The sequence below is a fragment of the Pistacia vera genome, unplaced genomic scaffold (genome assembly GCF_008641045.1).
Source record: "Pistacia vera cultivar Batoury unplaced genomic scaffold, PisVer_v2 Contig592, whole genome shotgun sequence".
Lineage (NCBI taxonomy): Eukaryota > Viridiplantae > Streptophyta > Magnoliopsida > Sapindales > Anacardiaceae > Pistacia > Pistacia vera.
In genome coordinates this window covers 143,857-169,117 of record NW_022196437.1, presented here as the reverse complement: position 1 = coordinate 169,117, position 25,261 = coordinate 143,857, and the positions used below count along the sequence as shown (strand labels likewise).

Here is a 25,261-nt window from a genome sequence, read left to right as displayed (position 1 = left end):
TTAGTACTATTCTTATAATACGTACTATGTAAAATATAGATATGTATATTATATGAAAGATAGTGGGCTCAAATTTTTCTTTACTCATAAAAATATACTTCTTTACAAATACAAAATACCATGTATTAAAAACTTTCTAATTAATACAAAATATCATAGCTGGTGGACAGTAGTGCCAATACTCTTCGCTCCTCGACGTCCATCCGACCGCTGCTTCTATTTCCTGCAAAACAGAGAAGAACAACGGGGTGAGCACAACAATGCTCAGTAAGTAAATCCTCTCTATATTCCCGCAACTCACTCTTTGGTTCTTTCCTTACTCAACTGTTCTCTATTTCTTCTACTTCTCACTGTTTTTCTCTTTCTTTCTAATACTGTTATTCTCTTTTAACTCTGTTATGCTCTTTACTCTTTTCTTTCTCTCTGTTCTTTTTCTCTTATCTTACTTACCATGAAGGGTAATCATGGTTCTCTCTATTCCTCATACATACCATGAGAAAAGTCATGGTTCTCTTTCCCATTCTCGTTATACTCTCACTAACCAGGGAAGACTCATGGTACATACATATATGAGACGACACGTAACTAATGTAAAAGAACTGCATGTTTCTTTCTTCTACTCTTTATTCTTACTAACTCAAACTTTCGCATTCTTTCTCATATTCTCTCTCTTTCTATCTCTTCTTTCTCAAGCTTTCTCAAGCTTTCTCATTCTTTAATTCTTGCTATTATCTCATTCTCATTTCTGTTTCTCTTCTCATAACTATTTTCTGTTAACTCTCTTTTTAGTAGTCACGGCCTCATCTTACCGGATGCACGTTCGGGACTCGCTCCTGCTCTATGTGACTTCTTCTCATTCTGCCGATCGAACTTGGTTATGCATGGATTCGGAACCCTTGGCCACGTGAGTCTATAATCTCTCTCTCGGGTACTCGGTATAGCCCTCCCATGCCCTCTCTCTCACGGGCTACACCACTTCTCTATCTCATACTCATGCCGCTCTCTCAATGCGGCGCACATGCGGGAATACTCTACCCCATAACTCACGGGTTCCCCATCGCATAACCTACTCTCTATGCTCGTATCTCTCTTACTCTTTCTCATGTTTGCTCATCTCTTTCTCAAACTAGTACTCATACTCAAGCTACTACTCATAATATAGCTTAACTCTTAGCTTTTTCTCATCTCTGTTCTATCTGTTTCTTTTCCTTCTCATTCTTCCTCATTGGAATGTCACGACCTCATCTGACCGGAGGCACGCTGGGCGCTACCACTCTACGTGACTTCTGCTCAATTCGCTACCAGATCGGATTTAGTTATGCATGGATTCGGAACCTTTGGCCATATGAGTGTACAATCTCTCTCTCTCTGATTGTCACGGCCCCATCTAACCGAGCGCACGGCTGGAACCTCGTGTCCACTCTGCGTGACGGTCACGGCCTCATCTAACCGGAGGCACGGCTGGAACCTCGTGTTCCTCTGCTTACTCTACTGTCACTCACAGGTTCCCCATCGCACAACTTACTCTATTCCCTCTTCAACTCTTGTGCACAAGATCTCTACCCTTTCTCTACTACTCATCACTAGCTACTCATCATAATGTAGCTTAACCTTAGAGTAATTCTCTACTCTTTCTCAACTTTTCTCTTTGCTATCAGAGTATCCTCATTCTCTTTACTCTTAAGAGTTGCCATTCTCAACATTCTCTACTCTTTCTTACTCAAGCTATTGCTATAATATAGCTTATACTCAAAATTTTCTACTAAGCTAGTATCATAAGGTAGCTCATACTCACATTCTATATTCTCTCTCAAGCTACTTCTTAATGCACAACTAATGCATATGGATGGTTCTACTCATTAATGCACTTTTGAAATGAAATGCAAGATTTCCTCAAAACTGTCATTCTGCACAGGTCACACTAAAAAGACCATAATTTCATTATACACCTCTGATTACTACGGTTCTAGTCTCGTTTCAAAGCTTAGAAACAGGGCTATAACTTCTATGTTTTGGTCTCAGCCCAGTTCAACCGTAGCTACTCAAAAATTACTTAGAAAGTTACGGCTGTGACGGGCAGATTTCACTTAGGCATTTCATCAAGCAACTCATGTACACATAAAAACTCTTCTCTAACTACACCTCTCCTTCTCTTTTTAACCATCCAAAATGGGAAGTAAATTCCCTTCTATGGGCATAAACCCTATCATGAAAAACACTCCCAAGATACATACTCAATCTCCTCCAACTTCATCTCAAACTATTACTCATAAACACTTTCCATAAAGGAAATATCCACAAACATATATAATGCTCTTCTCAACTCAATTTCTCAATAAATAAACATACATCTCTACTCAATTTCTCAATAAGCATCATATATACATGCATAATAAATCTCTACTTAAGAATTTCTTAAACTTTAGCTTGAGTTGGATTTACTTACCTCATACTTGAGTATTCTCCACTAAAGCTCTCTACCTTGTTGGATCATAACTTTCTCTTATTTCCTAAGCATAAACTTAGTAAAACTTAACCCTTACATGCATAAAATTCATCTTTAAAGTAGGGATTCTTACCTCTTCTTGCTTAGGATCACTTCTTTGTCAAATTCCAACTCAAAACTCTCAAAAATCCCTTTGAAAATTGAGTGAGAAATTGAGAGAAATGGGAGATGAAAGGCGGTGGAAATGGGTAAAATGAGTGGGTTTAGAGAATTCAACCCTTATTAACCATATAATATCCACTCTTTCCCATTTTGCCCTTACTCTTTCTTGAAAATTCCACCTTTATCCTTTAATTCTTTACAAACTCACCCCATTTAACATTACTCTCCATGACATTTCCTTACATTTTACTCCCCCCTTTTCCTATAATTAGGGGTAGAATGGTCATTGTGTCCCAAAAGAGATTCTCTAGAAAACCTCAAGAATCTTTCTGCCGTCCCCGTCGCCGCGGCGAAAAACTTCCTGTCGCCCCGGCGAAATAGTCCACCAACACCACCAACACAAAATCAACGTCGCCGCGGCGAAGCTTCTCCTTCGCCCCGCGAAGACTGAAATTCCAAAATTTGCTAAGTCTTGATCAATTCCAGGGTACACACTCAACCAAACCCAAAACCTAAACTCAACCAAAGAACATGAATCATATATAAACTCATTTAGGGCAATTCAGGATTCCTTTAGGCCATACCATAAGCAGTGGCTACGTATTTCAAGTGGGGTATTACAATTCTCCCCCCCTTAAAAGAATTTCGTCCCCGAAATTCGATGAACCACTCCGAGTAACGATTCTGGATACCTTAATTTACCTCTCGTACTTTCACTGGAGGGAAATTCTTGTTTTGGAAGCTCCTTAATCTCTCTGTCCAATATTTAGACTGGACACTCCTCAAACATAGAACTCTCATTCTCCACTCTCAATACTCAAAACATGGGAGGGCTCACTTGTATACTTTCGAAGCATCGAATATAAAACACATTATATACACTCGTCCATACTAGTGTTAGTATCAACACCTTTCCCACTCATTATAATCTCACATGACTTCTGTACTTCGATGCTAACTTTTCTATGCTATTAACACTACTACTCGGTCGTAGGGAAAAAGTCTTAAATAAAGCACTCTAACACCCCACTCTGAATTCAATAACTTTTCTCTTCAAATCTGTCAAACGTTTCTATTTCACTTGGGCTTGATCGATTCTACTTCTGATTAACTTTATCTCTTCGATCAATTCCTGAGTCATTTCTAGCCAAAGGATTATCTTTAACTCATCTTTCTTACTCACACATCTCAGTATACTGGAGTTCAACATAGTCTGCTATGCCGAGTCTCGTAAAGAGCCATCTATTTGTAGACTGAACTATTAACATGGCAAATCCTTGCTGAAATGATCTCAACTTATACTTTTGATCTAGCTCTAACCATCTTTCTCCCTCATACTCAACTCCCTCTAAGTAAGGAGATTCATTAAACTCTTAGGTTTGGTGTAAATCTTACTCTGGGCACCATAAAAGTAATGCCTTCAAACTTCAGGTAAGACTCTACAAACTGAGCAAGACAATTAAGAAACACCCTGATGATAACCCCTCCAATCACTCTTGGAAATACTATTGTACTCCTTAACTGGTCTAAAGATCATCCGTCCATGGTAACGGGCATTTATTCTTCTGTTACTCATTTCTTTGTCATCACTACTTCGTAATGATCCTTCTTTCTTCCTTACAAACCCTACAAACAAGATCGGAGTTCCCTAGGGAGAACGCCTCGGTTGAATAGGGCCTTTATTTCGAACCTCTTAAAGACACTTCTTTAATCCTTGAAGCTCGGCTGGCCCACTATAGAAGGATTTTAGACATCGGTGCTGTCCCCAGTGCCATTTCAATACTAAACTCAACTGCTCTTTCCGGAGGTACCCGATAACTCATTCAGAAATACCTCTAAATTCTCAGACTACTGGCACACTCTGCATCTCTGGTTATGGGACATCACTATACCAGCACACACATGAACTATCTATCCAAAATCCCTTTTCTTAACGTCTTTCTTACTTTCACACTACTGCTCAACATACTGAACGAATGGCCCGCTGCAATTCTGGAAATGAATTATTAGTGACTCTCATTCTTCCCCGGTAATCAACCTCCACCCATCTCTCCTTTAGGGAACTCGTGCTCAAAAACATCCAAGTAGGGCAAGGCACTATCTAATCAATTGTTACCTCTTACTCTCTTTCTGGATCACTCGCACCTTTACTGAATAATTCTTCCCTTCTCTCAAACTTCACTCTAAGCTCGAGGGGTTCTAATTCCTCTGATTTTAGCCCATGGACCACTTGTCTTTTCTCACTTCCGAAGTACTCACTACTCCAGACAAACCTTACAAGGGATGTTACTCTCACTGTCTACTCTTCACTGTACTCAATCCTATTAAAACTAATAACTTTTATACCGTCTTAGAAACTTTGCCAACTGATCTCAACTTCCACCATCTTCTAATCTCTTCTCAAATCATGACCAAACCATCGGGGGTATCCTCTATTAATGCCCACAAACTCGAGCATCCCTTTAAGACACGAGAATGGTATACCGGATCTTCACCCGGTCTCTTAACCACTCAACGCTAACCATTCTTTTACTACCAACGGGTCTGTTGTCACTTTTAAACTCTAACGGCTGATAATAACTTAGAAACCATGAATCGACTCAATCCGATTCTATACCATCTGGTATCGACCTTTCTCTTCTCTTCTCTTCTAGTAGTGCGCACTTGGATAGGTTTCAATCCTTTCTAATTCAACTTGGAAGCAAGTTTCCCTGCACTCACTGCTTTCTTAGTCTCAACTCAACTCGGGTCTTGTATCTTATTGACAGACAACCACATTAAACAATTCAAATAACATTTAAGCAAAGAAAGACTTAATTGACAACGGTCGCTACGGAACGTCATGGCGGCAAGAATGGCACACTGTCAATCCCAAAATCTTTGCTCTGATACCAAAAATGTAACAACTCCTCTTAGTACTTTCTTATAATACGTACTATGTAAAATATAGATATGTATATTATATGAAAGATAGTGGGCTCAATTTTTCTTTACTCATAAAAATATACTTCTTACAAATACAAAATACCATGTATTAAAAACTTTCTAATTAATACAAAATATCTAGCTGGTGGACAGTAGTGCCAATACTCTTCGCTCCTCGACTCCATCCGCCCGCTGCTTCTATTTCCTGCAAAACAGAGAAGAACAACGGGGTGAGCACAACAATGCTCAGTAAGTAAATCCTCTACTAATATTCCCGCAACTCACTCTTTGGTTCTTTCCTTACTCAACTGTTCTGCTATTCTACTTCTCACTGTTTTTCTCTTTTCTTTCTAATACTGTTATTCTCTTTTAACTCTGTTATGCTCTTTACTCTTTCTTTCTCTCTGTTCTTTTTCTCTTATTCTTACTACCATGAAGGGTAATCATGGTTCTCTCTTATTCTCATCATACATACCATGAAAAAGTCATGGTTCTCTTTCTCATTCTCGTTATACTCTCACTAACCAGGGAAGAACTCATGGTACATACATATATGAGACGTACACGTAACTAATGTAAAAGAACTCCATGTTTCTTTTCTACTCTTTATTCTTACTAACTCAACTTTCGCATTTTTCTCATATCTCTCTCTTTCTATCTCATTCTTTCTACTCCAAGCTTTCTCAAGCTTCTCCATTCTTTAATTCTTGCATTATCTCTCTCTTCTGTTTCTCTTCTCATAACTATTTCTGTTACTCTCTTTTTAGTAGTCACGGCCTCATCTTACCGGATGCACGTCGGGACTCGCTCCTGCTTATGTGACTTTCTCATTCTACCGACGAACTTGGTTATGCATGGTTCGGAACCCTTGGCCACGTGAGTCATAATCTCTCTCTCGGGTACTCGGTATAGCCCTCATCCGCATGCACTCTCAGGCTACACCCACTCTCTATCTCATACTCATGCCGCTTCTCAATCGGCGCACATGCGGGAATACTCTACCCTAACCACGGGTCCCCATCGCATAACCACTCTCTATGCTCGTATCTCTCTTTACTCTTCTCATGTTGTCTCACTCTTCTCAAACTAGTACTCATACTCAAGCTACTACTCTAATATAGCTTAACTCTTAGCTTTTTCTCATCTCTGTTCTATCTGTTTCTTTTCCTCTCATTCTTACTCATTGGATGTCACGACCTCATCTGACCGGAGGCACGGCTGGGCGCTACCACTCTACGTGACTTCTGCTCAATTCGCTACCGATGCGATTTAGTTATGCATGGATTCGGAACCTTTGGCCATATAGTGTACAATCTCCTCTCTCTCAATGTCACGGCCCCATCTAACCGGAGGCACGGCTGGAACCTCGTGTTCCACTCTGCGTGACGGTCACGGCCTCATCTAACCGAGGCACGGCTGAACCTCGTGTTCCACTCTGCGTGACTCTACTCGTCCTCAGGTTCCCCATCGCACAACTTACTCTATTCTCCTCTTCAACTCTTGTGCACAAGATCTCTACCCTTTCTCTAGCTACTCATCACTAGCTACCATCATATGTGCTTAACTCTAGAGTAATTCTCTACTCTTTCTCAACTTTTCTCTTTGCTATCAGAGTATCCTCATTCTCTTTACTCTTAAGAGTTGCCATTCTCAACATTCTCTACTCTTTCTTACTCAGCTATTGCTTATAATATAGCTTATACTCAAAATTTTCTACTCTTAAGCTAGTACTCATGAGTAGCTCACTCAACATTCTATATTCTCTCTCAAGCTACTTCTTAATGCACAACTAATGCATATGGATGGTTCACACTCATTAATGCACTTTTGAATGCCAAAGCAAGATTTCCTCAAACTGTCATTCTGCACAGGTCACACTAAAAAACCATAACTTTCATTATACACCTCTGATTACTACGGTTCTGGTCTCGTTTCAAAGCTTAGAAACAGGGCTAACTCTATGTTTTGGTCTCAGCCCAGTTTCAAACCGTAAGCTACTCAAAAATTACTTAGAAAGTTACGGCTGTGACAGGGCAGATTTCACTTAGGCATTTCATCAGCAACTCATGTACACATAAAACTCTTCTCTAACTACAACTCTCCTTCTCTTTTTAACCATCCAAAATGGGAATAAATCCCTTCTATGGGCATAAACCCTTCCATAGAAAAACACTCCCAAGAACATACTCAATCTCCTCCAACTTCACTCAAACTATTACTCATAACACTTTCCATAAAGGAAATATCCAACAAACATAATATAAATCTCTTCTCAACTCAATTTCTCAATAAATAACTACATCTCTACTCAATTTCTCAATAAGCATCATATATACATGCATAAATAAATCTCTACTTAAGATTTCTTAAACTTTAGCTTGAGTTGGATTTACTTACCTCATACTTGAGTAGCTCCACTAAAGCTCTCTACTCTTGTTGGATCATAACTTTCTCTTATTCCTAAGCATAAACTTAGTAAGAACTTAACCCTTACATGCATAAATTCATCTTTAAGTAGGGATTCTTACCTCTTCTGCTTAGGTCACTTCTTTGTCAAATTCCAACTCAAAACTCTCAAATCCCTTAAAATAAATTGAGTGAGAAATTGAGAGAAAATGGAGATGAAGAGGCGGTGGAAATGGGTAAAATGAGTGGGTTTGAGAATTCACCCCTTATTAACTCATATAATATCCACTCTTTCCCATTTGCCCTTACTCTTTCTTGAAAATTCCACCTTTATCCTTTAATTCTTTACAAACTCACCCCCATTTAACATTACTCTCCATGACATTTCCTTACATTTTACTCCCCACTTTTCCTACTAATTAGGGGTAAATGGTCATTGTGTCCAAAAGAAATTCTCTAGAAACTCAAGAATCTTTTCTGCCGTCCCGTCGCCGCGCGAAAAACTTCCTGTCGCCCCGCGAAATGTCCAGAACCAACACACCCCAACACAAAATCAACGTCGCCGCGGCGAAGCTTCTCCTTCGCCCCGGCGAAGACTGATTCCAAAATTTGCTAAGTCTTGATCAATTCCATTGTACACCACTCAACCAAACCCAAAACCTAAACTCAACCAAAGAACATGAATCATATATAAACTCATTTAGGGGCAATTCAGGATTCCTTTAGGCCATACCATAAGCAGTGGCTACGTATTTCAAGTGGGGTATTACAAATTTCTTATTAGCTCTAAGCACATTGAAGAATGGCAAACAACGATTTGTAGCTCTTGATATGAAACGACTGAAAGTTGCTATCCTTTCATTCAAGCTTTGAACTTGCTTGGGCTTTGTAGGACTTTTCATATCTAGAAGAGCTTGGATTTTTTTGGGGTTGACTTCGATCCCCTGATGGTTAACCATGTACCCCAAAATTTTTTCTGAGGCTACTCCGAATGAACAGTTAAGTGGATTAAGCTTCATTTTGTATTTTCGGAGTATGTTGAACCTTTATGAGAGGTGAGCTATGTGATCTGAAGTGACATGCAACTTGACCAGCATGTCATCAACATAAACGTCCATTGTTTTCTTGATTTACTCGGAAAACATTTGGTTAACTAGGTGTTGGTAAGTTGCTCTAGTGTTTTTTAGACCAAAGGGCATGACTTTGTAGCAGTACAACCTTCGATTTGTGATGAACGAGGTGTGTTCCTTGTCTAGTGTGAACATCGGGATCTGATTGTATCTTGAATATGCATCCATGAATCTTAGAGCTTGTACCCAGAAGTGGCATCAACGAGTTAGTCGATTCTAGGCAAGGAAAAACTGTCCTTAGGGTAAGCCTTATTGAGATTTGTGAAATTAATGCAAGTCTGCCATTTACCATTGGGTTTTTTTTTTTCACCGAAACAGGATTGGCAACCCAACTAGAGTAATGAGCTTCTTGGATGAATCCGATTAAGATGACCTTATCCATCTCACTTTTGAGAGCCGTATAGCTCTTTGGGTTGATGACTCTTCTTTTTTAGTGAATTGGCTTGATCTCAAGATCGATATTGAATGCATGACATATGACTTTGGAGTTGATCCCAATCATGTTGACATGTGTCTATGCAAAAACGTTGATGTTTTGTCTAAGGAAGCTCGTTAAATTAGTGGTGAGATGAGGGCTTAGATTACTTTTGATTCTTAGTGTACAAGTTGGCTCGTGCTTATCAATTGGTACCTCAGATAATGTCTCTACTGGCCCACTATGGGTATTCTCCTCTTGAATATAAGGATCAATGTTATCCTCCACTAGGCCAGGTTGTAACTTGTTCTTGTTGATCGCCATTGATTGCTTTGGCTTGCCCTCGGGCTTCCCTTTCCCTTTGCATGTAATTTGAACTGCTTGATTGTAGTAGTCACGAGATTCATGCTGTGATCCCCTCACTTCCCCACACCCTAACGGAGTGGGGAACTTCATCTTCTGATGGTACATGAAAGTGACAGCTTTAAAGTTTCGTAGTTGTGGTTGTCCAATGATGCCATTGAATGCGAAGGGATAGTCCACTACCAGGAATTTAGTCAACTTGGTCACTTCGTGGGGATCGTCCAAAGTGATTACAAGAGTTATCATTCCTCAAGGAGTTAAATGGTCCCCAGTAAAACCGTATAGAGGAGTGGCTATAGGCTTCAGGTTTGTATCTTTGAGCTTCATCTCCTTAAAGGCCCTTTGAAATAGGACATTCACAGCGCTCTCATTGTCTACCAGCATTCTGTGGACTTCGCACATTTCTATCTTAGCCGCGATGACCAATACATCAGCATAAGGATGATGCACTCATCTCGCGTCTTTCTCTAAGAACGTTATTTCTTCTTCTCTGCTTTGTGAGGTTGCCGTTTCATATTGAGGACATTGTAGGGCTCATATCAAGCTTCTCGGGCATACCGATCTTGTGCATGCCGAGAGATCCTAGCAATGTAAGGTCCCTCCATGTTGGTCCTATAAGAGTAGATACGCTAGAGCCAATCAATTATTGTAGAATTGACTCTTTGTAATAATGTTTATTAATCAATAAAAGGCAATTTCTACTATATCGTGTAAATCATAGTTGTATGTATTGATATATGTCCGTAGGATGGTAGAACCATTACGAAGGTATCAACTGTTTCAAATCTTGATAGTGAGAACCCTGTGATCATATATGATGGCCATTCTAGATATATCTATAGCCCCGGTATTATTCTGACCAAGGACACAAATAATACGGTAAGCCTATCATAGTATTGAATGACCCTGTCAAATGATAGTGACTGATTTCACTTGTTAAGATTGTTTGTCGACAACCAGGTGTAACACATGGGTGCTTGTTGTAGGCAAGTTCACTAGACAGACCCACCAGAGGAGTTCATATGGATGGTAACCCGAGTGTCTATGGAATAAATCATCTAACGAATGGTGGTGCATGTGATCCTTACACTTGAGATCATCAGAGCGCCTTGTGCACCGATTGGTGTCGTTTGACACTAGCCCAACATAGTTCTATTTAGAGCTATCAATATTGTAGTGATTGGCTACATCGAGGGGTGTATCAAGACTATGGTGGATCGACAAAAGATTCATCACTCCTGGGTACGGAAGAAATTATCTCATTAAGTAATTTGGTAAATGGCAACGACATTGCATCTGTGGCTATAGTGGGATTGAGTTATAGCTTAATCCAATTTTTTATAGTCGTTTGTCCAATAATCAAATATCGAGAGATCAAGGATATCTGAAGTTGACACTACCTCTGTACCTCGACCTTGATGAGATAATGTATGATGAAAGGATCAGATTGCACGCTAACATATCATTGATAGGCAAGCTGTTTGGTTGAATCCGAATCTATCGGGTGGCCATGATGCCTTTCTAGAGGCCAATCTTGATTTGTGTTTAGTGAGAAAGATTGATTGGTGTCAATCACGAGACTGCTCACTGTTGATATGATAAAGAGCCTTCAGGTCACACACATAAAAGACAAATTAAGGATGAATTGGTGAGAAAGGGTATTTTCGTCAATTATGATGGAAATGATATTTTCGTCTTTTGTGATAAAAGGGTATTTTGGTAATCTCACAGTGTAATTAAATTTGTTGACGTTGTTACCTATATTTAATTTCATACTAAAATTAAATTAGTGAGATTATGTATTTAAATATATTCATATTTTTAAAATAAAGATAATATATGAATATGAAATTTATATTTGAATTTGAATAAGATGCCATGTGGATTATTATCTTGTTTGGTAATGGGGATTTACTATTCTAGTCATGGAATAAATTTATTCCAAACTAGATTAGGGTTTTAATTTTTGTTGCATATAAAAGGCAACTTAAAATTAAAATAAAAGAATAGAACACATTAATTAAAATCCTAGCCACTCACCTCATTCTCTCTCACATTTTCTCCCTAAGTGGAGAAGAGAATTTTTCTTTGGAAAATTCTCATGCATTCCTATCATTGATCCTTGTGGGTTTGGCTAGCACATCGAATTGCTTGGTGATTGACATCCTGTCTTTGTTTGGATACCAAGAGTTCATTCTTATCTTAGAGTGAGAATGATTTGTATCAATTGAAGGAGCCTCCAAACGTTGGTATGAAATCTAGAAATTTTATATTCAATATTAGTTCATACATAAATAACGTAAATCAGGTATAAGGTTATTGGGTTCAATATTGTTGTTGGAGATTTTATTTTTGTTTTCCACTGCGTAAACCCCACCAGCAACTTATAGGTCCCAACTTGGTAGAGACCCTTGTGCCTTTCCCTGTTATCACGATCTTTTTCCCTTAAGGTAATTGGATTGTCAACGTACTCCTTGAAGTGACCTTTCTAGATGAGGTCTTCAATTGCTTGCTTGAGAGCATGACACTCATTGGTATGGTGTCCCTGTGGAAGTAACATTATTTCTCATTGCTCCTCTTTGATAGGGGTGCCTTCATGGGCTCTGGATCTATGAGCAGGCTAGCTTCTTTTGAAACAGCCAGGATGTTCGAGATCGATGTGTTCAACGAAGTGAAGTTGTCCCGACGAGGCATAAGTCTTCTTGGGCTCAAAACATTCTTTCTTTCCCTTCATCTGATAGTCATTTGCCCATTTGCGATCATTTCTTCTACTCTTTCCATGAAATTCATCCCTTTGACTGGGAGCACTGATCGAAGGCTCAGGGTTGTGGCGATTTAGAGTTGCCAATGAGTTTTCAATTTGGAGATATTTCTCTACGAGGTTATAGAAGCGAGAAAGGGAAATATTGTCTTCTGATTGCCGTTTATTTTCCTGATTAGTTTGCAGGCAAACTCCTGCTATAATCAGAGTTCTAACTGAATGTTTAGGTGTATTAGCCACCTTATTCAGCTCCCTGTGGAACCTGTCGATGTAAGACTTGAAAGACTCATTCTTTTCTTGCCATATGTTGCTCAAATAGTTGAGCGGGATTGAAAACTTCCTATTTGCTTAGAAGTATCTCACGAACAATGAGCTCATCTGCTGCCATGTGTTGATAGACCCTGGTGGAAGTGATCTGAACCAACGTTCTGCATGGGTAGTCAGGGTCACTGCCAAGCAGCTACATTTCGTCAAATTTGAGACTTGGTGAAACTCTATGAGGTTGTTAAACTCATAGAGATGATCTTGAATGCCTTTAAGTCTAGCATTCTGAATCTTAGCGGGAGAGGTGCTATTAGAACCTCTAGAGAAAAGGGAAACACCTTAGCGATCACTCCTTCCTCATTTTGTTGAGCTCAAAGTTGATCCAAGGCTTGCTGTAAATCCTCAATCTAAGGAAGTGGATCCCTTAGGGGATCACTTTTTGCAATGTGGGTACACGCCCTATGATTGCAGTTGATGAAAAACCGTAGGTCGGTGCTTTCTATGCTTTGGCTGGACCTTCATCATGCCTTGACACTTGTGGGCCAGAGCTTTGTGAAGGCATTAAGTGGCTAGGGGAGTTTTCCCTATCTACGCGATGGTCAGAACCAACATGCTGATGGTGAGTGTTTCCCTCTCGGTGATGGTTGGAACCATCGTGCTGATGATGGTGGGAATCTCCATGTCTAGCACTTTCATAGGCGTGCCCGTGCGATGTGCCATGGGACTACTCTTGGTGTGAAGTATTGTCAAGCCGTGTGATAAGAGCTTGAATGTTTATATTTTGTTAGTGATTTAATTGGTTTATTTATGGAAAATTGTGCTTAAAATGTGGAATTTGAATTAATTCTTTCATAAATACCATTTATGGGATCACGGGTTCATTTCGAGTGTTTTCAGGCTCAAACAGATTTTTGAAGGGAAAAGAATGATGTTGATGGAATTCATGATGAGTAGGAACAAACGGTGCAAGAATCGGAGTTGAAACGACAAAGTTGTGACGCGTCGAAATACAACGTAAAATCTGAAAATTCTTTAAGATGAGCGTGCTTCACTGTTTGGATCATAACTTGAGCTGTGGAAATCGGAATTCGACGATTCTTGTGGCGTTGGAAAGCTTATTCAGAGAGCTATGTTGATGAATTACCAAATTATAAATATCATGGATGCCATGGACAGGAAGAACGATCGCTGTGGTGATGGTTCTCACTGCCTCGGTGATGGATCACAGGCTTATATTGTTAATGCGTTATCCTAATCTGAATCTAAATGGGATAAGACATTTACTCTTTTCCTAATTAATATCAGAACCCTAGGACTATAAAAGAAGGATTTTTGAGAAGTTTTTGGAGTTTTTGGAGAGAGATAAAAAAACGGCTACTAGTTTGGAGATTGGGATTCTGGAAGCTCTCGTTCACCGATTAGAGAAGTGTTTATATTTTTCTTTCTTGAACTCATGTCATTGAACATAATGATGAATTTTATTATTTTCATTATGAACTAACTCTCTTTTCTAGGGCTAAAGATGTAGCCCAATTTATGAATATGCGTTGATGTTATTGTTGTTGATTTTATATTGAGCAGTAATTCTAAGTTTTATTATTGTGTGTAATGCTTTCAATTCTTAAGGGCCCGAGAGTTGAATGATATCATGGGTTGGGTTGAGATCGAGAGATGAAACCTAATTTGTCTAAGGTAATAAAACCATAGATTGAGCGAACGCTAGAGATAGGTTACCGAGATCTATGAGGCTCTGGTGAATTCCATAGAACTTAATGATCTCTTAGCTTCTAAATCTGTTTTAGAGATATCTTGGGTTGTTGCTTAAGGGTTAATTTGCTAATTGTTCGAGAGAAAGTTAGTGGAATTTTAGGGAATCTGGCTTTTAGAATATGCTTAGTTAGGTTAACAATAATTGTCGATGCATAAGATTAAATTGGTGTGAAATCTATGCCCTAGGTTTAGTCATATTGATCTTTACTTCAAAGTGTTTAAAATTCTGCCTTTATTTAGTTTTTAGTTTGTTACTTTTTCATTAAAGTCATTCTTAAAATTCTGTTTTATCAAATAGCAATAGAATATACTAGTTTGGTACTTGGTAGGTAGTTCCCTTGGGATTCGACACTCGTTTACTCGAGCTTTATTACTTGCACGATTTTGTACACTTGCGAATAGTCTGTCATAGAACATGATTTTTATTTCTCTACTCGTGGGCAGTATGTGAAAGCCCTTTTGAGCCTTTCTACCCTTGATCGGCTATGCGTTTACCCTTTTGCACTGTAATGCGTGTGACATGAGGATGTGCTCGTTTCCAAGCTTTTGCGTGACTTGCAGGCATCTTTGGGAGTGGTACCACCCTTTCTGAATTGGGTGGAACTATTTTATCCAAACGATCAAGTCACTGGTTCATCATTTGGAGAGTATTATTGAGCTTTCCCAAATAATAGATTAAGGTAGGATTTGCCTAGGAGGTCGAGGGCATGCTCCCCGCTATGGTTTGGGGAGTTAGAACTCGTTCGGGAGGAGTTGTTTCCTAATTGTGGGGAATTTCCTCGTTGTTGCTAGTGCTAGGACGCTTAGTTTCAAAGCCACGAGCCATGAGAAATTGTGGTTGATCTTCGAAAAAAGAAACCGATGGGTCAGTTGAGTTTACTAGATAGAGAGCTAATGTGAAATCTGCCCTTCCTCTTATGCCAAACTATTGATGCTTGATTTTGACATTAATGACTTTGCACGTGTAAAGTGCTAAGAAATCACACGTGAGTTGATTACAATGAATGGGTGAGGTACTATGAGCATAGTAGCATGCAAAGACGTAAATGTAAAGTTGACAAGATAATTTTTATAGTGGTTCAGATGCTTAAAGTGAATCTTACATCCACTGTGTTCATTTATATAAATTACTTTCTAATCGCTAGACAAACTTACAAGAGGTCACAAGCTGTGATCTAGGATTACAAGTGTTTGATGTTCTAAGTGTTCTTAGAGAATGTCAAGCCAGTCTCATTCTAGTAATGTGTTTTTGCTATTTTCTTTGTTGAATGGATGAATGTCTAATCCCGATTTTATGAGGGGGAGCTGCCTATTTATACCTGTTTAGCTCAAGGTAATTATTACACTTTTGCAAGTGACTTGATGTCATGAAGATCCCTCCTGCATTCCCATTCATTGGGAACTCAAATAATATCTTTAAATTAAATGGGGCTTGGATAGGTGTGTGAACCAAATTCACTCAAGCACAAAATCTTGAGTCAATTTGGTCTGTGATAGCTATATTCCTTTTGCCTGTGGAGACATGTCATGTTCTGGGCAGTGTAATGTTTTCTTGGATTTTGATTGGTGCTTGATGATATCAGCATAGGTCAGCCCTTATTTTAGGCATAACACATGCTGATTATAAAGAATAGAGTTGCTTATTGCTTTGAGATGTGTTATTTTGAGCCACTACGGGTGAAAATAGAAGCTTTTGATTCAGTTATGCCAAATGATTATGAAGAATAGAGTTGCTCATTGCTTTGAGATGTTATTTTGAGTCACTTTAGGTGAAAATAGAAGCTTTTGATGGAGTTTGGACACTCTATTTGGAGGTCTCTCCCTGGAAGCTCAATTAAACTTTTGACCTTTCAGCTTGCCTATTCTTGACTTGCACTACTAGGTAATTTGGATTTGGGTTTAGGTCTATTATTAGAGGTCTTATTGTTTTACTTCCTAAATACAACTCAGTATCATGAATATTTTTTAAGTGTTTCTGTTCTCTTCTAGCAAATAGTAAGATAGATTGAAATTTTTAATTTTGTTATACTTCGAAATCCCTTGACCTTTCTTATCCCCGTGTTCACCAAGTCATAAATGAACGGCTAATTCCAGCCCTACAACTTAGTGGCAGGGAAACTTGTGGGATATGAAATCCCAAGAAGTTGGCAAGAAAAATTCTTCTTGTTTTTATTTAACAATTTCTCATCTGCATGGATAGTGTTTATCTGATCCATTGTGGCATAATATTCATAACGTGTATGAATTGGATTTTAGGCATGTGGGATATAACTACCCTAGGTTGTTGTTCATTGCATGGTGAGTTTTTGTCACTTTTGAAGTGTTTGTGAAATAGGTTGATGTTGCGGACAAATTTTGAAAAGATCCATGCTTCTTGTTTGATGGTAAATATTGACCTTGCATTAAGCATTAATATTGGAATTCTCACTGGTAGAGGTAGCCTCAGCTGATTATTATATAAAAGATGGTAGCAAACAAATCACTTTAATCAAGCAATGATAGAATATGTATATTTTTATAGTACTAATGGCTGAGTTTTTTTTTTTTTTTAATTTATTTATATGTAATCTATCATGTCAACCTAAGACTAAGAATCTTAATATAATATATTAATTTGTCTATATGCCATTATTTCTCATGGTTTTTGTTTATAATATCTTGTAGGGCAATGTTCGTAAGATAAAATTCTGTCAGTGGTGTGGAGGCCTAATTTTTGAAGGACCAGTCTTGGGCCCAGTTCTGGGACCGGTCCTATGAGCCCATATTTTTTGTCATGAATTTACACTCGGAAATAACTCTGAAATATGCATGTTTTTTGTCGTGAATTTACACACTGAATCATGCAGTGTGGGTTCTACCTATTAATATATTTAATAGTAAGGGTTGAATGTCACTATATTCGCTTGAAGCTGATGCACTGAGGACTTATGTTTTCTTATTTTAAGTAAGCAAATTGAAGCAGATGTATGTATGAAAGGATCTGCTCAAATTTGACTGGAGGATTTACTATTTATTGAAACTTTTAATAATTTTTTTCATCTTATAAGTGTCATGTTATGAATGTTGTTTCACGTTACTATTTATTGAGTTTGATTTTACATAATTGTGATAGGGCCTGCTTACTATGCCCGAAAGAAAATTAACTCCAGCGCTAGCCACCAAGATTCTTTCAAGGTACTACTCTTTAGTCTTCTCCCATTGATCTGGGCTGCCCGCCCATTATTGATTTTTTTTCCCAGTAGTTTGCTTTGTGGGATATTTTGGTGATCTCCTTTGTTAAAAATCGATTCGGGTCTTGTGACACTCATGATAATAGTTATTATACGATGAATGAATCGCCACTGTTATCGAACTCCAACACTTTTTCGTGATATGCTCATGTTTACTTCAACTGCCATAATCTTTTTTCCTTAGGTAACCTTGTCACAGGAAACCGAATGGTTCTAACAGTCAACCCATTAATATTCTTGAGCAGGTTGCTGTAGAAGGAAAATTCAAGTTGTGCGGTTAAGCAAACCAATCTTTATGTGACAAACTAGCTGTGAACTGAGGTTCTCACGATTCATGCCATATCCGAAAGCTATTTTCATTCAACTCCCCGCAATTCTTGAAGCATATGCTAATAGATTAAACGAGCTTATTACAATTAAATCCAGTTTTGCAACTTTAAAGCTTTGAAGAAATGGAGCTTTCGACAATTCATTCTATGATAACATCCATTGATGGCAATGACATCCCCACTACCTCTTTAAGAACCAACCATTTATGGGGATCGACGAGACAGCAAAATGCAGTTGATTAATGGCCAAATCCCCAATACCTCTTAAAGTTTCCTGCTAAACATAGCTTTCGCTCCTGACACTCAGTTAGAATTCCTCCTAGCAGCATAGGCTCGATAAGCTGCCAGTCCAACAATAGTAACGGCAGACCCTAACAAAAATCAAACATACAATCCCAGTTAGAAAATGTACATTAACAAAATAAAATCAGTGCTATACAAATTCATGGATGTAATCCTGGGAGATGTGGAACTAGTAGACAACAAACACACCAGAAACAAACATAAGTGAGTTGTTGACAAGATGGCGGTATCGCTTCCTACCCTTCCCCACCTCAGTTTCAGGAATGTTCAAATGAGGGTGTTCAGCTGCCCTCACAATTCTTCTGAAAAAAATTTTGGAATCTCCTACTATCATGCTTACACGAATAGGAGGCTTGATTCCCATCTCCTGACTAACCTAAAAATTGGAAAAGGAAAGGAAATTATTTGTTCTCCATAATCAATGACTAGGAATTTTTGTAGGAACAATCATCCAAAGATGTTTATACTTGTACGTAGTCTAAGTAGCCAAAGACTGTTCTGTACCATTGCTGAATCTTGTACGGTGATTTGACATGGATCCAAGTCATCCTTGGCTGCAATAAGAAGGCATGGCACCCCACGACCGCTGACTTCCCCTTGCCTGGCAACCTCCACCAGCAGTTCCTTTGTCCTTTTCCATGAATGTTCAACTGAACTGGAAATTAGAAACAATGCAGTTCATGATATCTACATATTCAAATAAATTAAAATATCATGACTGAACGACTCACAAACAACATAGAGGGAATGAAATTATATTACTGTGCATACATACTCTTGTTATATCACAAAAAGCCAACGAAGATAAATTAAAAGCATCACCCCAACTTTAATTCTGACCATGGTGCACAGGCAAATGCATGACAGAAGGGAGAGGAGAGGCAGTAAATCCAATAAAATGACAGTAGTAAAGAAATACATAGACAAACAATCACAAGCACTAATCCAACAAGAAGAGTTCACGTTGCAAATATATGCATAAGAGTATTCAAGTACCTATCATAGACGAATAAAGCAACATCACAGGTTGCCATATATTCCTCATAAGAGAGAACTTCTTTCACTCCATCTTCAGGTATTTCTTGCAAAATAAGTGTCTTCTTAGTTCCCTGCACCATCATCATCAAATTTGTAACATCCCAAGACAATGGGAACATGCATAACACAATGTATGAGATATCAGAATGCTGAAAACATAGAAAAATGCCAATAAATCTGCAACGTCTTTATTACAGATGAACATGTATAATATCCAGATATCAGAATGATGATAACATAGATAAATCCCATCAAGTCTGCAACATCTCATGACAGATGAACGATGTAGTGATCTCCCAAATATCAGAATATTGATGATAAAGATAAATAGGAAAAAAAATTCAGTTCACTTCCAGGCCGGAATTTTAGAGAATACACGAGAAAGGGAGGAGTGGACATCAAGATGGAGGGGAGGGAGTAGAATTATAAAACTACCAGATAACATTGTGTTTCTAGTGTTAGTACTTACCCCAAACTGGTCGACCACATTTGCTGCATATCGGTCAGAAGTTGTTGGATAATAATATTCTGAGAAAGGCCTGTAATCGAATTCGAGGACACTAAAATATAAGTCCTTAGACAAAAAGAAGAGTAAAATGGAAAGTCAAAATGAGTAGACTCTACAGTCAATAAATAAAAACTAGATGAAGAGTAATGTACGAAATTAGCAAGATCAATAACTGACTATGCTACATTGAAATTGGTAACAGGTCAACACCTTCCCAAAAATGAATCCAACAATGCAGACTTTCCAGCAATTTTAGAGCCAAAAACAAAGCAGCGAAAGACATTTCTTTCAGTTAGTTGCTCCTTATGATCTGCTGATTTTCTCCTAGTAACATGAAACACTTTGGCAGCATCACCACGATATCCAATGTATATCAAATAAGCCAAAGTGCGACGTGGCTCAAGTAGTGTCATTAGGGCCCACTGCAACCAAGCATTTTTACCAGACAATTAACAAATACTGCAAATTGATTAAAATGCATAATGCAAAAAGTTAAATCGTAATTTGTGGAAGTCAATATATAAGGAGAACGATTCTTCTGCTTTATACTATCCAAAAAAATGTACACGAGAAGGGGTAAACAATACAACTAAACGAGACAAAGTTCCTGGAAAAAAACTAGGGTAGGACAGACAGATACAGACAGAAGAAAGCACATTAAGACATTAAAAAACTGTATAGAAGCAATACAACTCGTACAACTATATAGTGCCCAGTGAAGTCTTTCTTGACAAAGATGTAAAGCCTTTATCATAGGAGAAGCAAACGAGTCAAAAGCAACAATAAAAAGTTGGACATGTCAATGAAACAAACTGTATAAAAACCAGGCAACCTGTAACTATAACGTAACAGTAATAAATAACATATTGAAAAGTCAAAAGATTTTATTAAGCAACCATTAATCCCAAAAACTTTACAGGAAACAGCCTAGAAAAGTATGTAAACTCTTGGCAAACCCCATCCGATGTATGGCCAAATATAATTTATAAACTTGTCATGGGAATCCAAATAAACACAAAAACATACATGGACTGCTCATGTGTTTAAGCACAGCTTACCATAGTTAATGAATAAAATCGAGGGGATTACAAAAAACCTCATGGTCAACCTGGCTTTGATACAATGTTCGGACATGATTCATTCTAAAAGTTCAAACTAACAGAATTAATGGTTCCTCAACATGGTAGTAGAGCCAAGTCGACTAGTATGTTTTGTTGTTCACATTCTCTGATTGTACTATTTAAGTTATAACCTGTAGTAAATGGACCTGTATTTGGATCCAGGTGTGTGTTCATTTTAGTTCCATAAAACAAGTTTGTCAATTAAAATTTGGCCGTGTGTAAATAGGACACATATTAGAGTTTAAATACTATTGCTAGTCTTTTTCCTATAAGCATATTAAAATTGTGTTAATCACAGATGAGAATGCAATTTGCATGTATCACAGAACATAACTGATTAATCATTTAACAATATAAACTAAAAATTGAGACAAGACACAGTGAAAGAATAAGCCCATAAAATATTGCTGCATGATATAATATGTCACCATTAGCTATATTAACCCATGGAAGGGCAAAAATCAAAGTGACAGTCATACAAACCTCAGATAGGAAACCCTTAAGAGTTAAATTGCCCAGCGATGTTTTCTCTCCAGCATCCCTGTAACGAGCTTCATCCCACGGACTGGATTAAAAAAGGGACAGTACATAAGAAATTATACTTGGTAATTACAATGGCATCAGGATAGGATTGATAGCGAATCCTATCGCAGAAAACTTTTAAAAGAAAATTTGCTAAAAGATAGCAAAACCTAGAAATTAAATTATTGGCTGGATAGAGGAACAAGTCTGAAAAACAGATTTCACCTTTCTGGTGCGGTTGAAAATAGATCTTCAAGCTCAGCGGGGCTCAAAGCTCCATCCTACAAAAGCAATAAGAATAAAGCATTCAGAGATTCAGTGCAATGTATTAGTCAACATCATAAAAGACAGCCCAAATATAAAGCACTCTCAATGGCATGAAGCCATAATTCATATTGGCAGAGGGTAGAACATACATTATCCTTGTCATACATTCCAAAGATACCACATAGAAATTCCACAACCTCACTTGCCAGCTCCACACTCTGCAGGGTGGCATCAAAGGGTAAATATCTCAAAAGATGTTATGAAAAGTTAATAAAAGATTTCCTTTTTTTATTCAGATAATAAAAAAAGAAGGGCAGAGAGAGGAACATTTTTATAAAACCACATAAATGTAGATCAAACAGCCACATGTAAATAAAAAAGTAGGATTTTGAAAACTTAAACGGAATGATGTTCATAAATTCTCTTAGTTGAGATACCTGGTCAGGAGCAAGCTTAAGTGGGACAGGAAGACACTCATCCCTTAGTTCTAAATCATTGCCGTAACCAAATTTTCTGAGGACACCCCAAGTAGTCTCAAGGCGCCCATTTCCAATGAAAAGTGCTTGGAGAGTGATGAATCCTTTAAAGGTAACACCATGACCATTGACTCCATCTTGTTGCTTCTCTTGTACAACTCTTTTCACTGCCGCTATTTCAGTAGGTTTCAATGGAGCTTTACAGCATTTAACCTGTTTAACATCAATTAAACATGTTAGACACTCAAAGAAGAGTATAAATCAGCCATGGTAAGAAAGTATCAAAAAGGAAAAAAACAGAAATACAAACAAACCCAAAAATCATTAAACTCTGCATCACTGAGGGCGTCATCCTTGTCTCGGTCACAAAGAAAAAATATCCTTTTAAATGCCCTGACAAATCGTGGTTTCAGATGTAGTGAATCACGATCAAGCAATGGATCTACTGGATGAAGTACTGCCTTCTGAGCGGAATAGAAAATGTAATGGACCTACCATCAAGGTAAATTTGATTAATCTTAACGTGTCAATAAGATCTCAATACAAAAAGTGGCAAGATTAAGAAACTGACAAAACTAACAATTAAACCTGAATCATTTTAATCGCAGAGCATTGAAGACAAATGTCAATCTCCCTAAACTGTCCAGTGATCGGTTCCATCATCTCCTTCAAGTTCACGGAAAAAGGATCACCTCGCAAATCTGACTTGCACTCAGCAACAATAATAGGCACCTTAACCTATCCGTGCAGTATAATATTATACACAAAAAAGCAGGCTGTCATTTTAGTGAAATTTAGAAATAAGCAGTAACGAAACAAAAGCGTAAAACATAAAAACCTCTAAACTTCGAAGCTGGGGAAGCCAAAAAGAAGTCAAACTAGAAAGAGACATGGGCTGATCACATGCATATGTTAAAATCACGGCATCAGCCTTCTTCAATTCTTCAGCATCAGCATTGTTCAATTTTTCATTATTTTTACCTTTATTCTCCAACCTAAAATTGAACATTTATAATGCACAAAAATCAAGATACTCGCACACTACTTTAAACCTAACTACTTTAAAGCTAAAAGCCTAAGAGCTTAAAATAAAAAAATAAAAAATCCAACTAAAAACAAATCAAATCAAATATGAAATAGGAGTTATGCACATACGGATGTATAATATGTATACAAGAGTAGGTGTGTACGGACAGCGCACCTGGAAGAGGTGTCGATGACGGTTACAGGGACGCGATCGCGGTAGAAACCGGGAGGGAGGCGCGTGGGAGGATGAACTGGAGGGACCTTCTTCGGGACCGTTCCGAAGGCAACAGCAGATATAAGGCTAGATTTTCCCGTGCCTGGGTCGCCAACCACCACAACTCTCACGCTGCTCCGAGCACTAGACCCTGGACCACCTGGCATTTGTTCAAGATATAAAAAATTTTGATGGTTTGGTGTTGAAGACATCAGACCTTGGAGAGAGCAATTAGTGAAGTAGTGTGTGTATTTGGTAAAGGGGCTTTTGTGCGAGAGAGGAGAGGCTTCAAGAGGAAAAACGTTTAGGGTTGAGGCTTAAAGCATGATTGGGAGTTTGGGACCGTTGGATGTACGGGTGTTAAAGGAGCCGGGTAACCCGACAGCGGTCTTGTGAAGTGTGGTGCTGTTGATTGGATCGAATCGAGAGGCCCGTGAGCATGTTGGCTTGATCCATTAAACCCATGAAACTAAAATGGAAAAACGTTTTATATTAATTCGGGGGTTAATTTCATTTGTTCCGGAGATAGCTAAATCTAAATAGCATAAAAATTATCCCCTTAACTGGATCAATTTATATCGATGATGGTTACAGGGACGCGATCGCGGTAGAAACCGGGAGGGAGGCGCGTGGGAGGATGAACTGGAGGGACCTTCTTCGGGACCGTTCCGAAGGCAACAGCAGATATAAGGCTAGATTTTCCCGTGCCTGGGTCGCCAACCACCACAACTCTCACGCTGCTCCGAGCACTAGACCCTGGACCACCTGGCATTTGTTCAAGATATAAAAAATTTTGATGGTTTGGTGTTGAAGACATCAGACCTTGGAGAGAGCAATTAGTGAAGTAGTGTGTGTATTTGGTAAAGGGGCTTTTGTGCGAGAGAGGAGAGGCTTCAAGAGGAAAAACGTTTAGGGTTGAGGCTTAAAGCATGATTGGGAGTTTGGGACCGTTGGATGTACGGGTGTTAAAGGAGCCGGGTAACCCGACAGCGGTCTTGTGAAGTGTGGTGCTGTTGATTGGATCGAATCGAGAGGCCCGTGAGCATGTGGGCTTGATCCATTAAACCCATGAAACTAAAATGGAAAAACGTTTTATATTAATTCGGGGGTTAATTTCATTTGTTCCGGAATAGCTATCTAAATGCATAAATATCCCCTTAACTGGATCAATTTTTACTCAACCCCATACCCCCCCCCCCCCCCCCCCCCCCCCCCCCCCCCCCCACCCAAAAAAAGAGCATAAAAATCTCACTATGTAAGAGGTTTTTTGTATATTTTTTTAGCAATAATGTTAGGTCCATAACCCAATTTCACAACATTTTCTCCCACCCCCGACGTATAGCTCACAATTGGTTAGCTCATATATGAGTTTCGCTTATCCAATTAAGAGCTAACCATTACGATCTACCACGTCGCAGTTTGTAAGAGATGTTATAAGATTGGGTTGTGGACCTAGCATTACTTATATTTTTAGGAGTTTTCTGATATTCTAAGGGATTCTTTTTATTATTTCATGATGATTTATAAGAGATTATTATCATTTTTAAGGAGTTTCATGATACAAATTTTATATAACAAAGTTTTT

The 25,261-nt window shown here is 38.5% G+C and overlaps 1 protein-coding gene across 6 annotated transcripts in view; it reads right to left on the bottom strand.

Moving 5' to 3' along the window:
* The window catches only part of LOC116109990 (mitochondrial Rho GTPase 1-like), a 41,161-nt gene extending 16,443 nt beyond the window's left edge, over window positions 1-24,718 (bottom strand). Inside the window, exons 1-15 of one of the 6 annotated variants that reach the window (XM_031396237.1) lie at window positions 24,241-24,718; window positions 23,638-24,145; window positions 23,275-23,431; window positions 23,025-23,174; window positions 22,751-22,927; window positions 22,398-22,649; window positions 22,110-22,178; window positions 21,919-21,974; window positions 21,655-21,736; window positions 20,261-20,472; window positions 20,012-20,081; window positions 19,501-19,613; window positions 19,009-19,159; window positions 18,694-18,880; window positions 17,796-18,572 (exon numbers count right to left, since the gene is read on the bottom strand). In XM_031396237.1, coding sequence (XP_031252097.1) covers window positions 18,505-18,572; window positions 18,694-18,880; window positions 19,009-19,159; window positions 19,501-19,613; window positions 20,012-20,081; window positions 20,261-20,472; window positions 21,655-21,736; window positions 21,919-21,974; window positions 22,110-22,178; window positions 22,398-22,649; window positions 22,751-22,927; window positions 23,025-23,174; window positions 23,275-23,431; window positions 23,638-23,888 — 1,995 coding nt within the window. In that variant the 5' untranslated portion in view covers window positions 23,889-24,145; window positions 24,241-24,718 and the 3' untranslated portion in view covers window positions 17,796-18,504. Of the gene's footprint in view, window positions 1-17,792; window positions 18,573-18,693; window positions 18,881-19,008; window positions 19,160-19,500; window positions 19,614-20,011; window positions 20,082-20,260; window positions 20,473-21,654; window positions 21,737-21,918; window positions 21,975-22,109; window positions 22,179-22,397; window positions 22,650-22,750; window positions 22,928-23,024; window positions 23,175-23,274; window positions 23,432-23,591 lie in introns of those variants that run through there. The other 5 variants (XM_031396238.1, XM_031396236.1, XM_031396241.1 and 2 more) reach the window with 5 other exon arrangements.
* Between the last annotated feature and the right edge of the window lie 543 nt (window positions 24,719-25,261).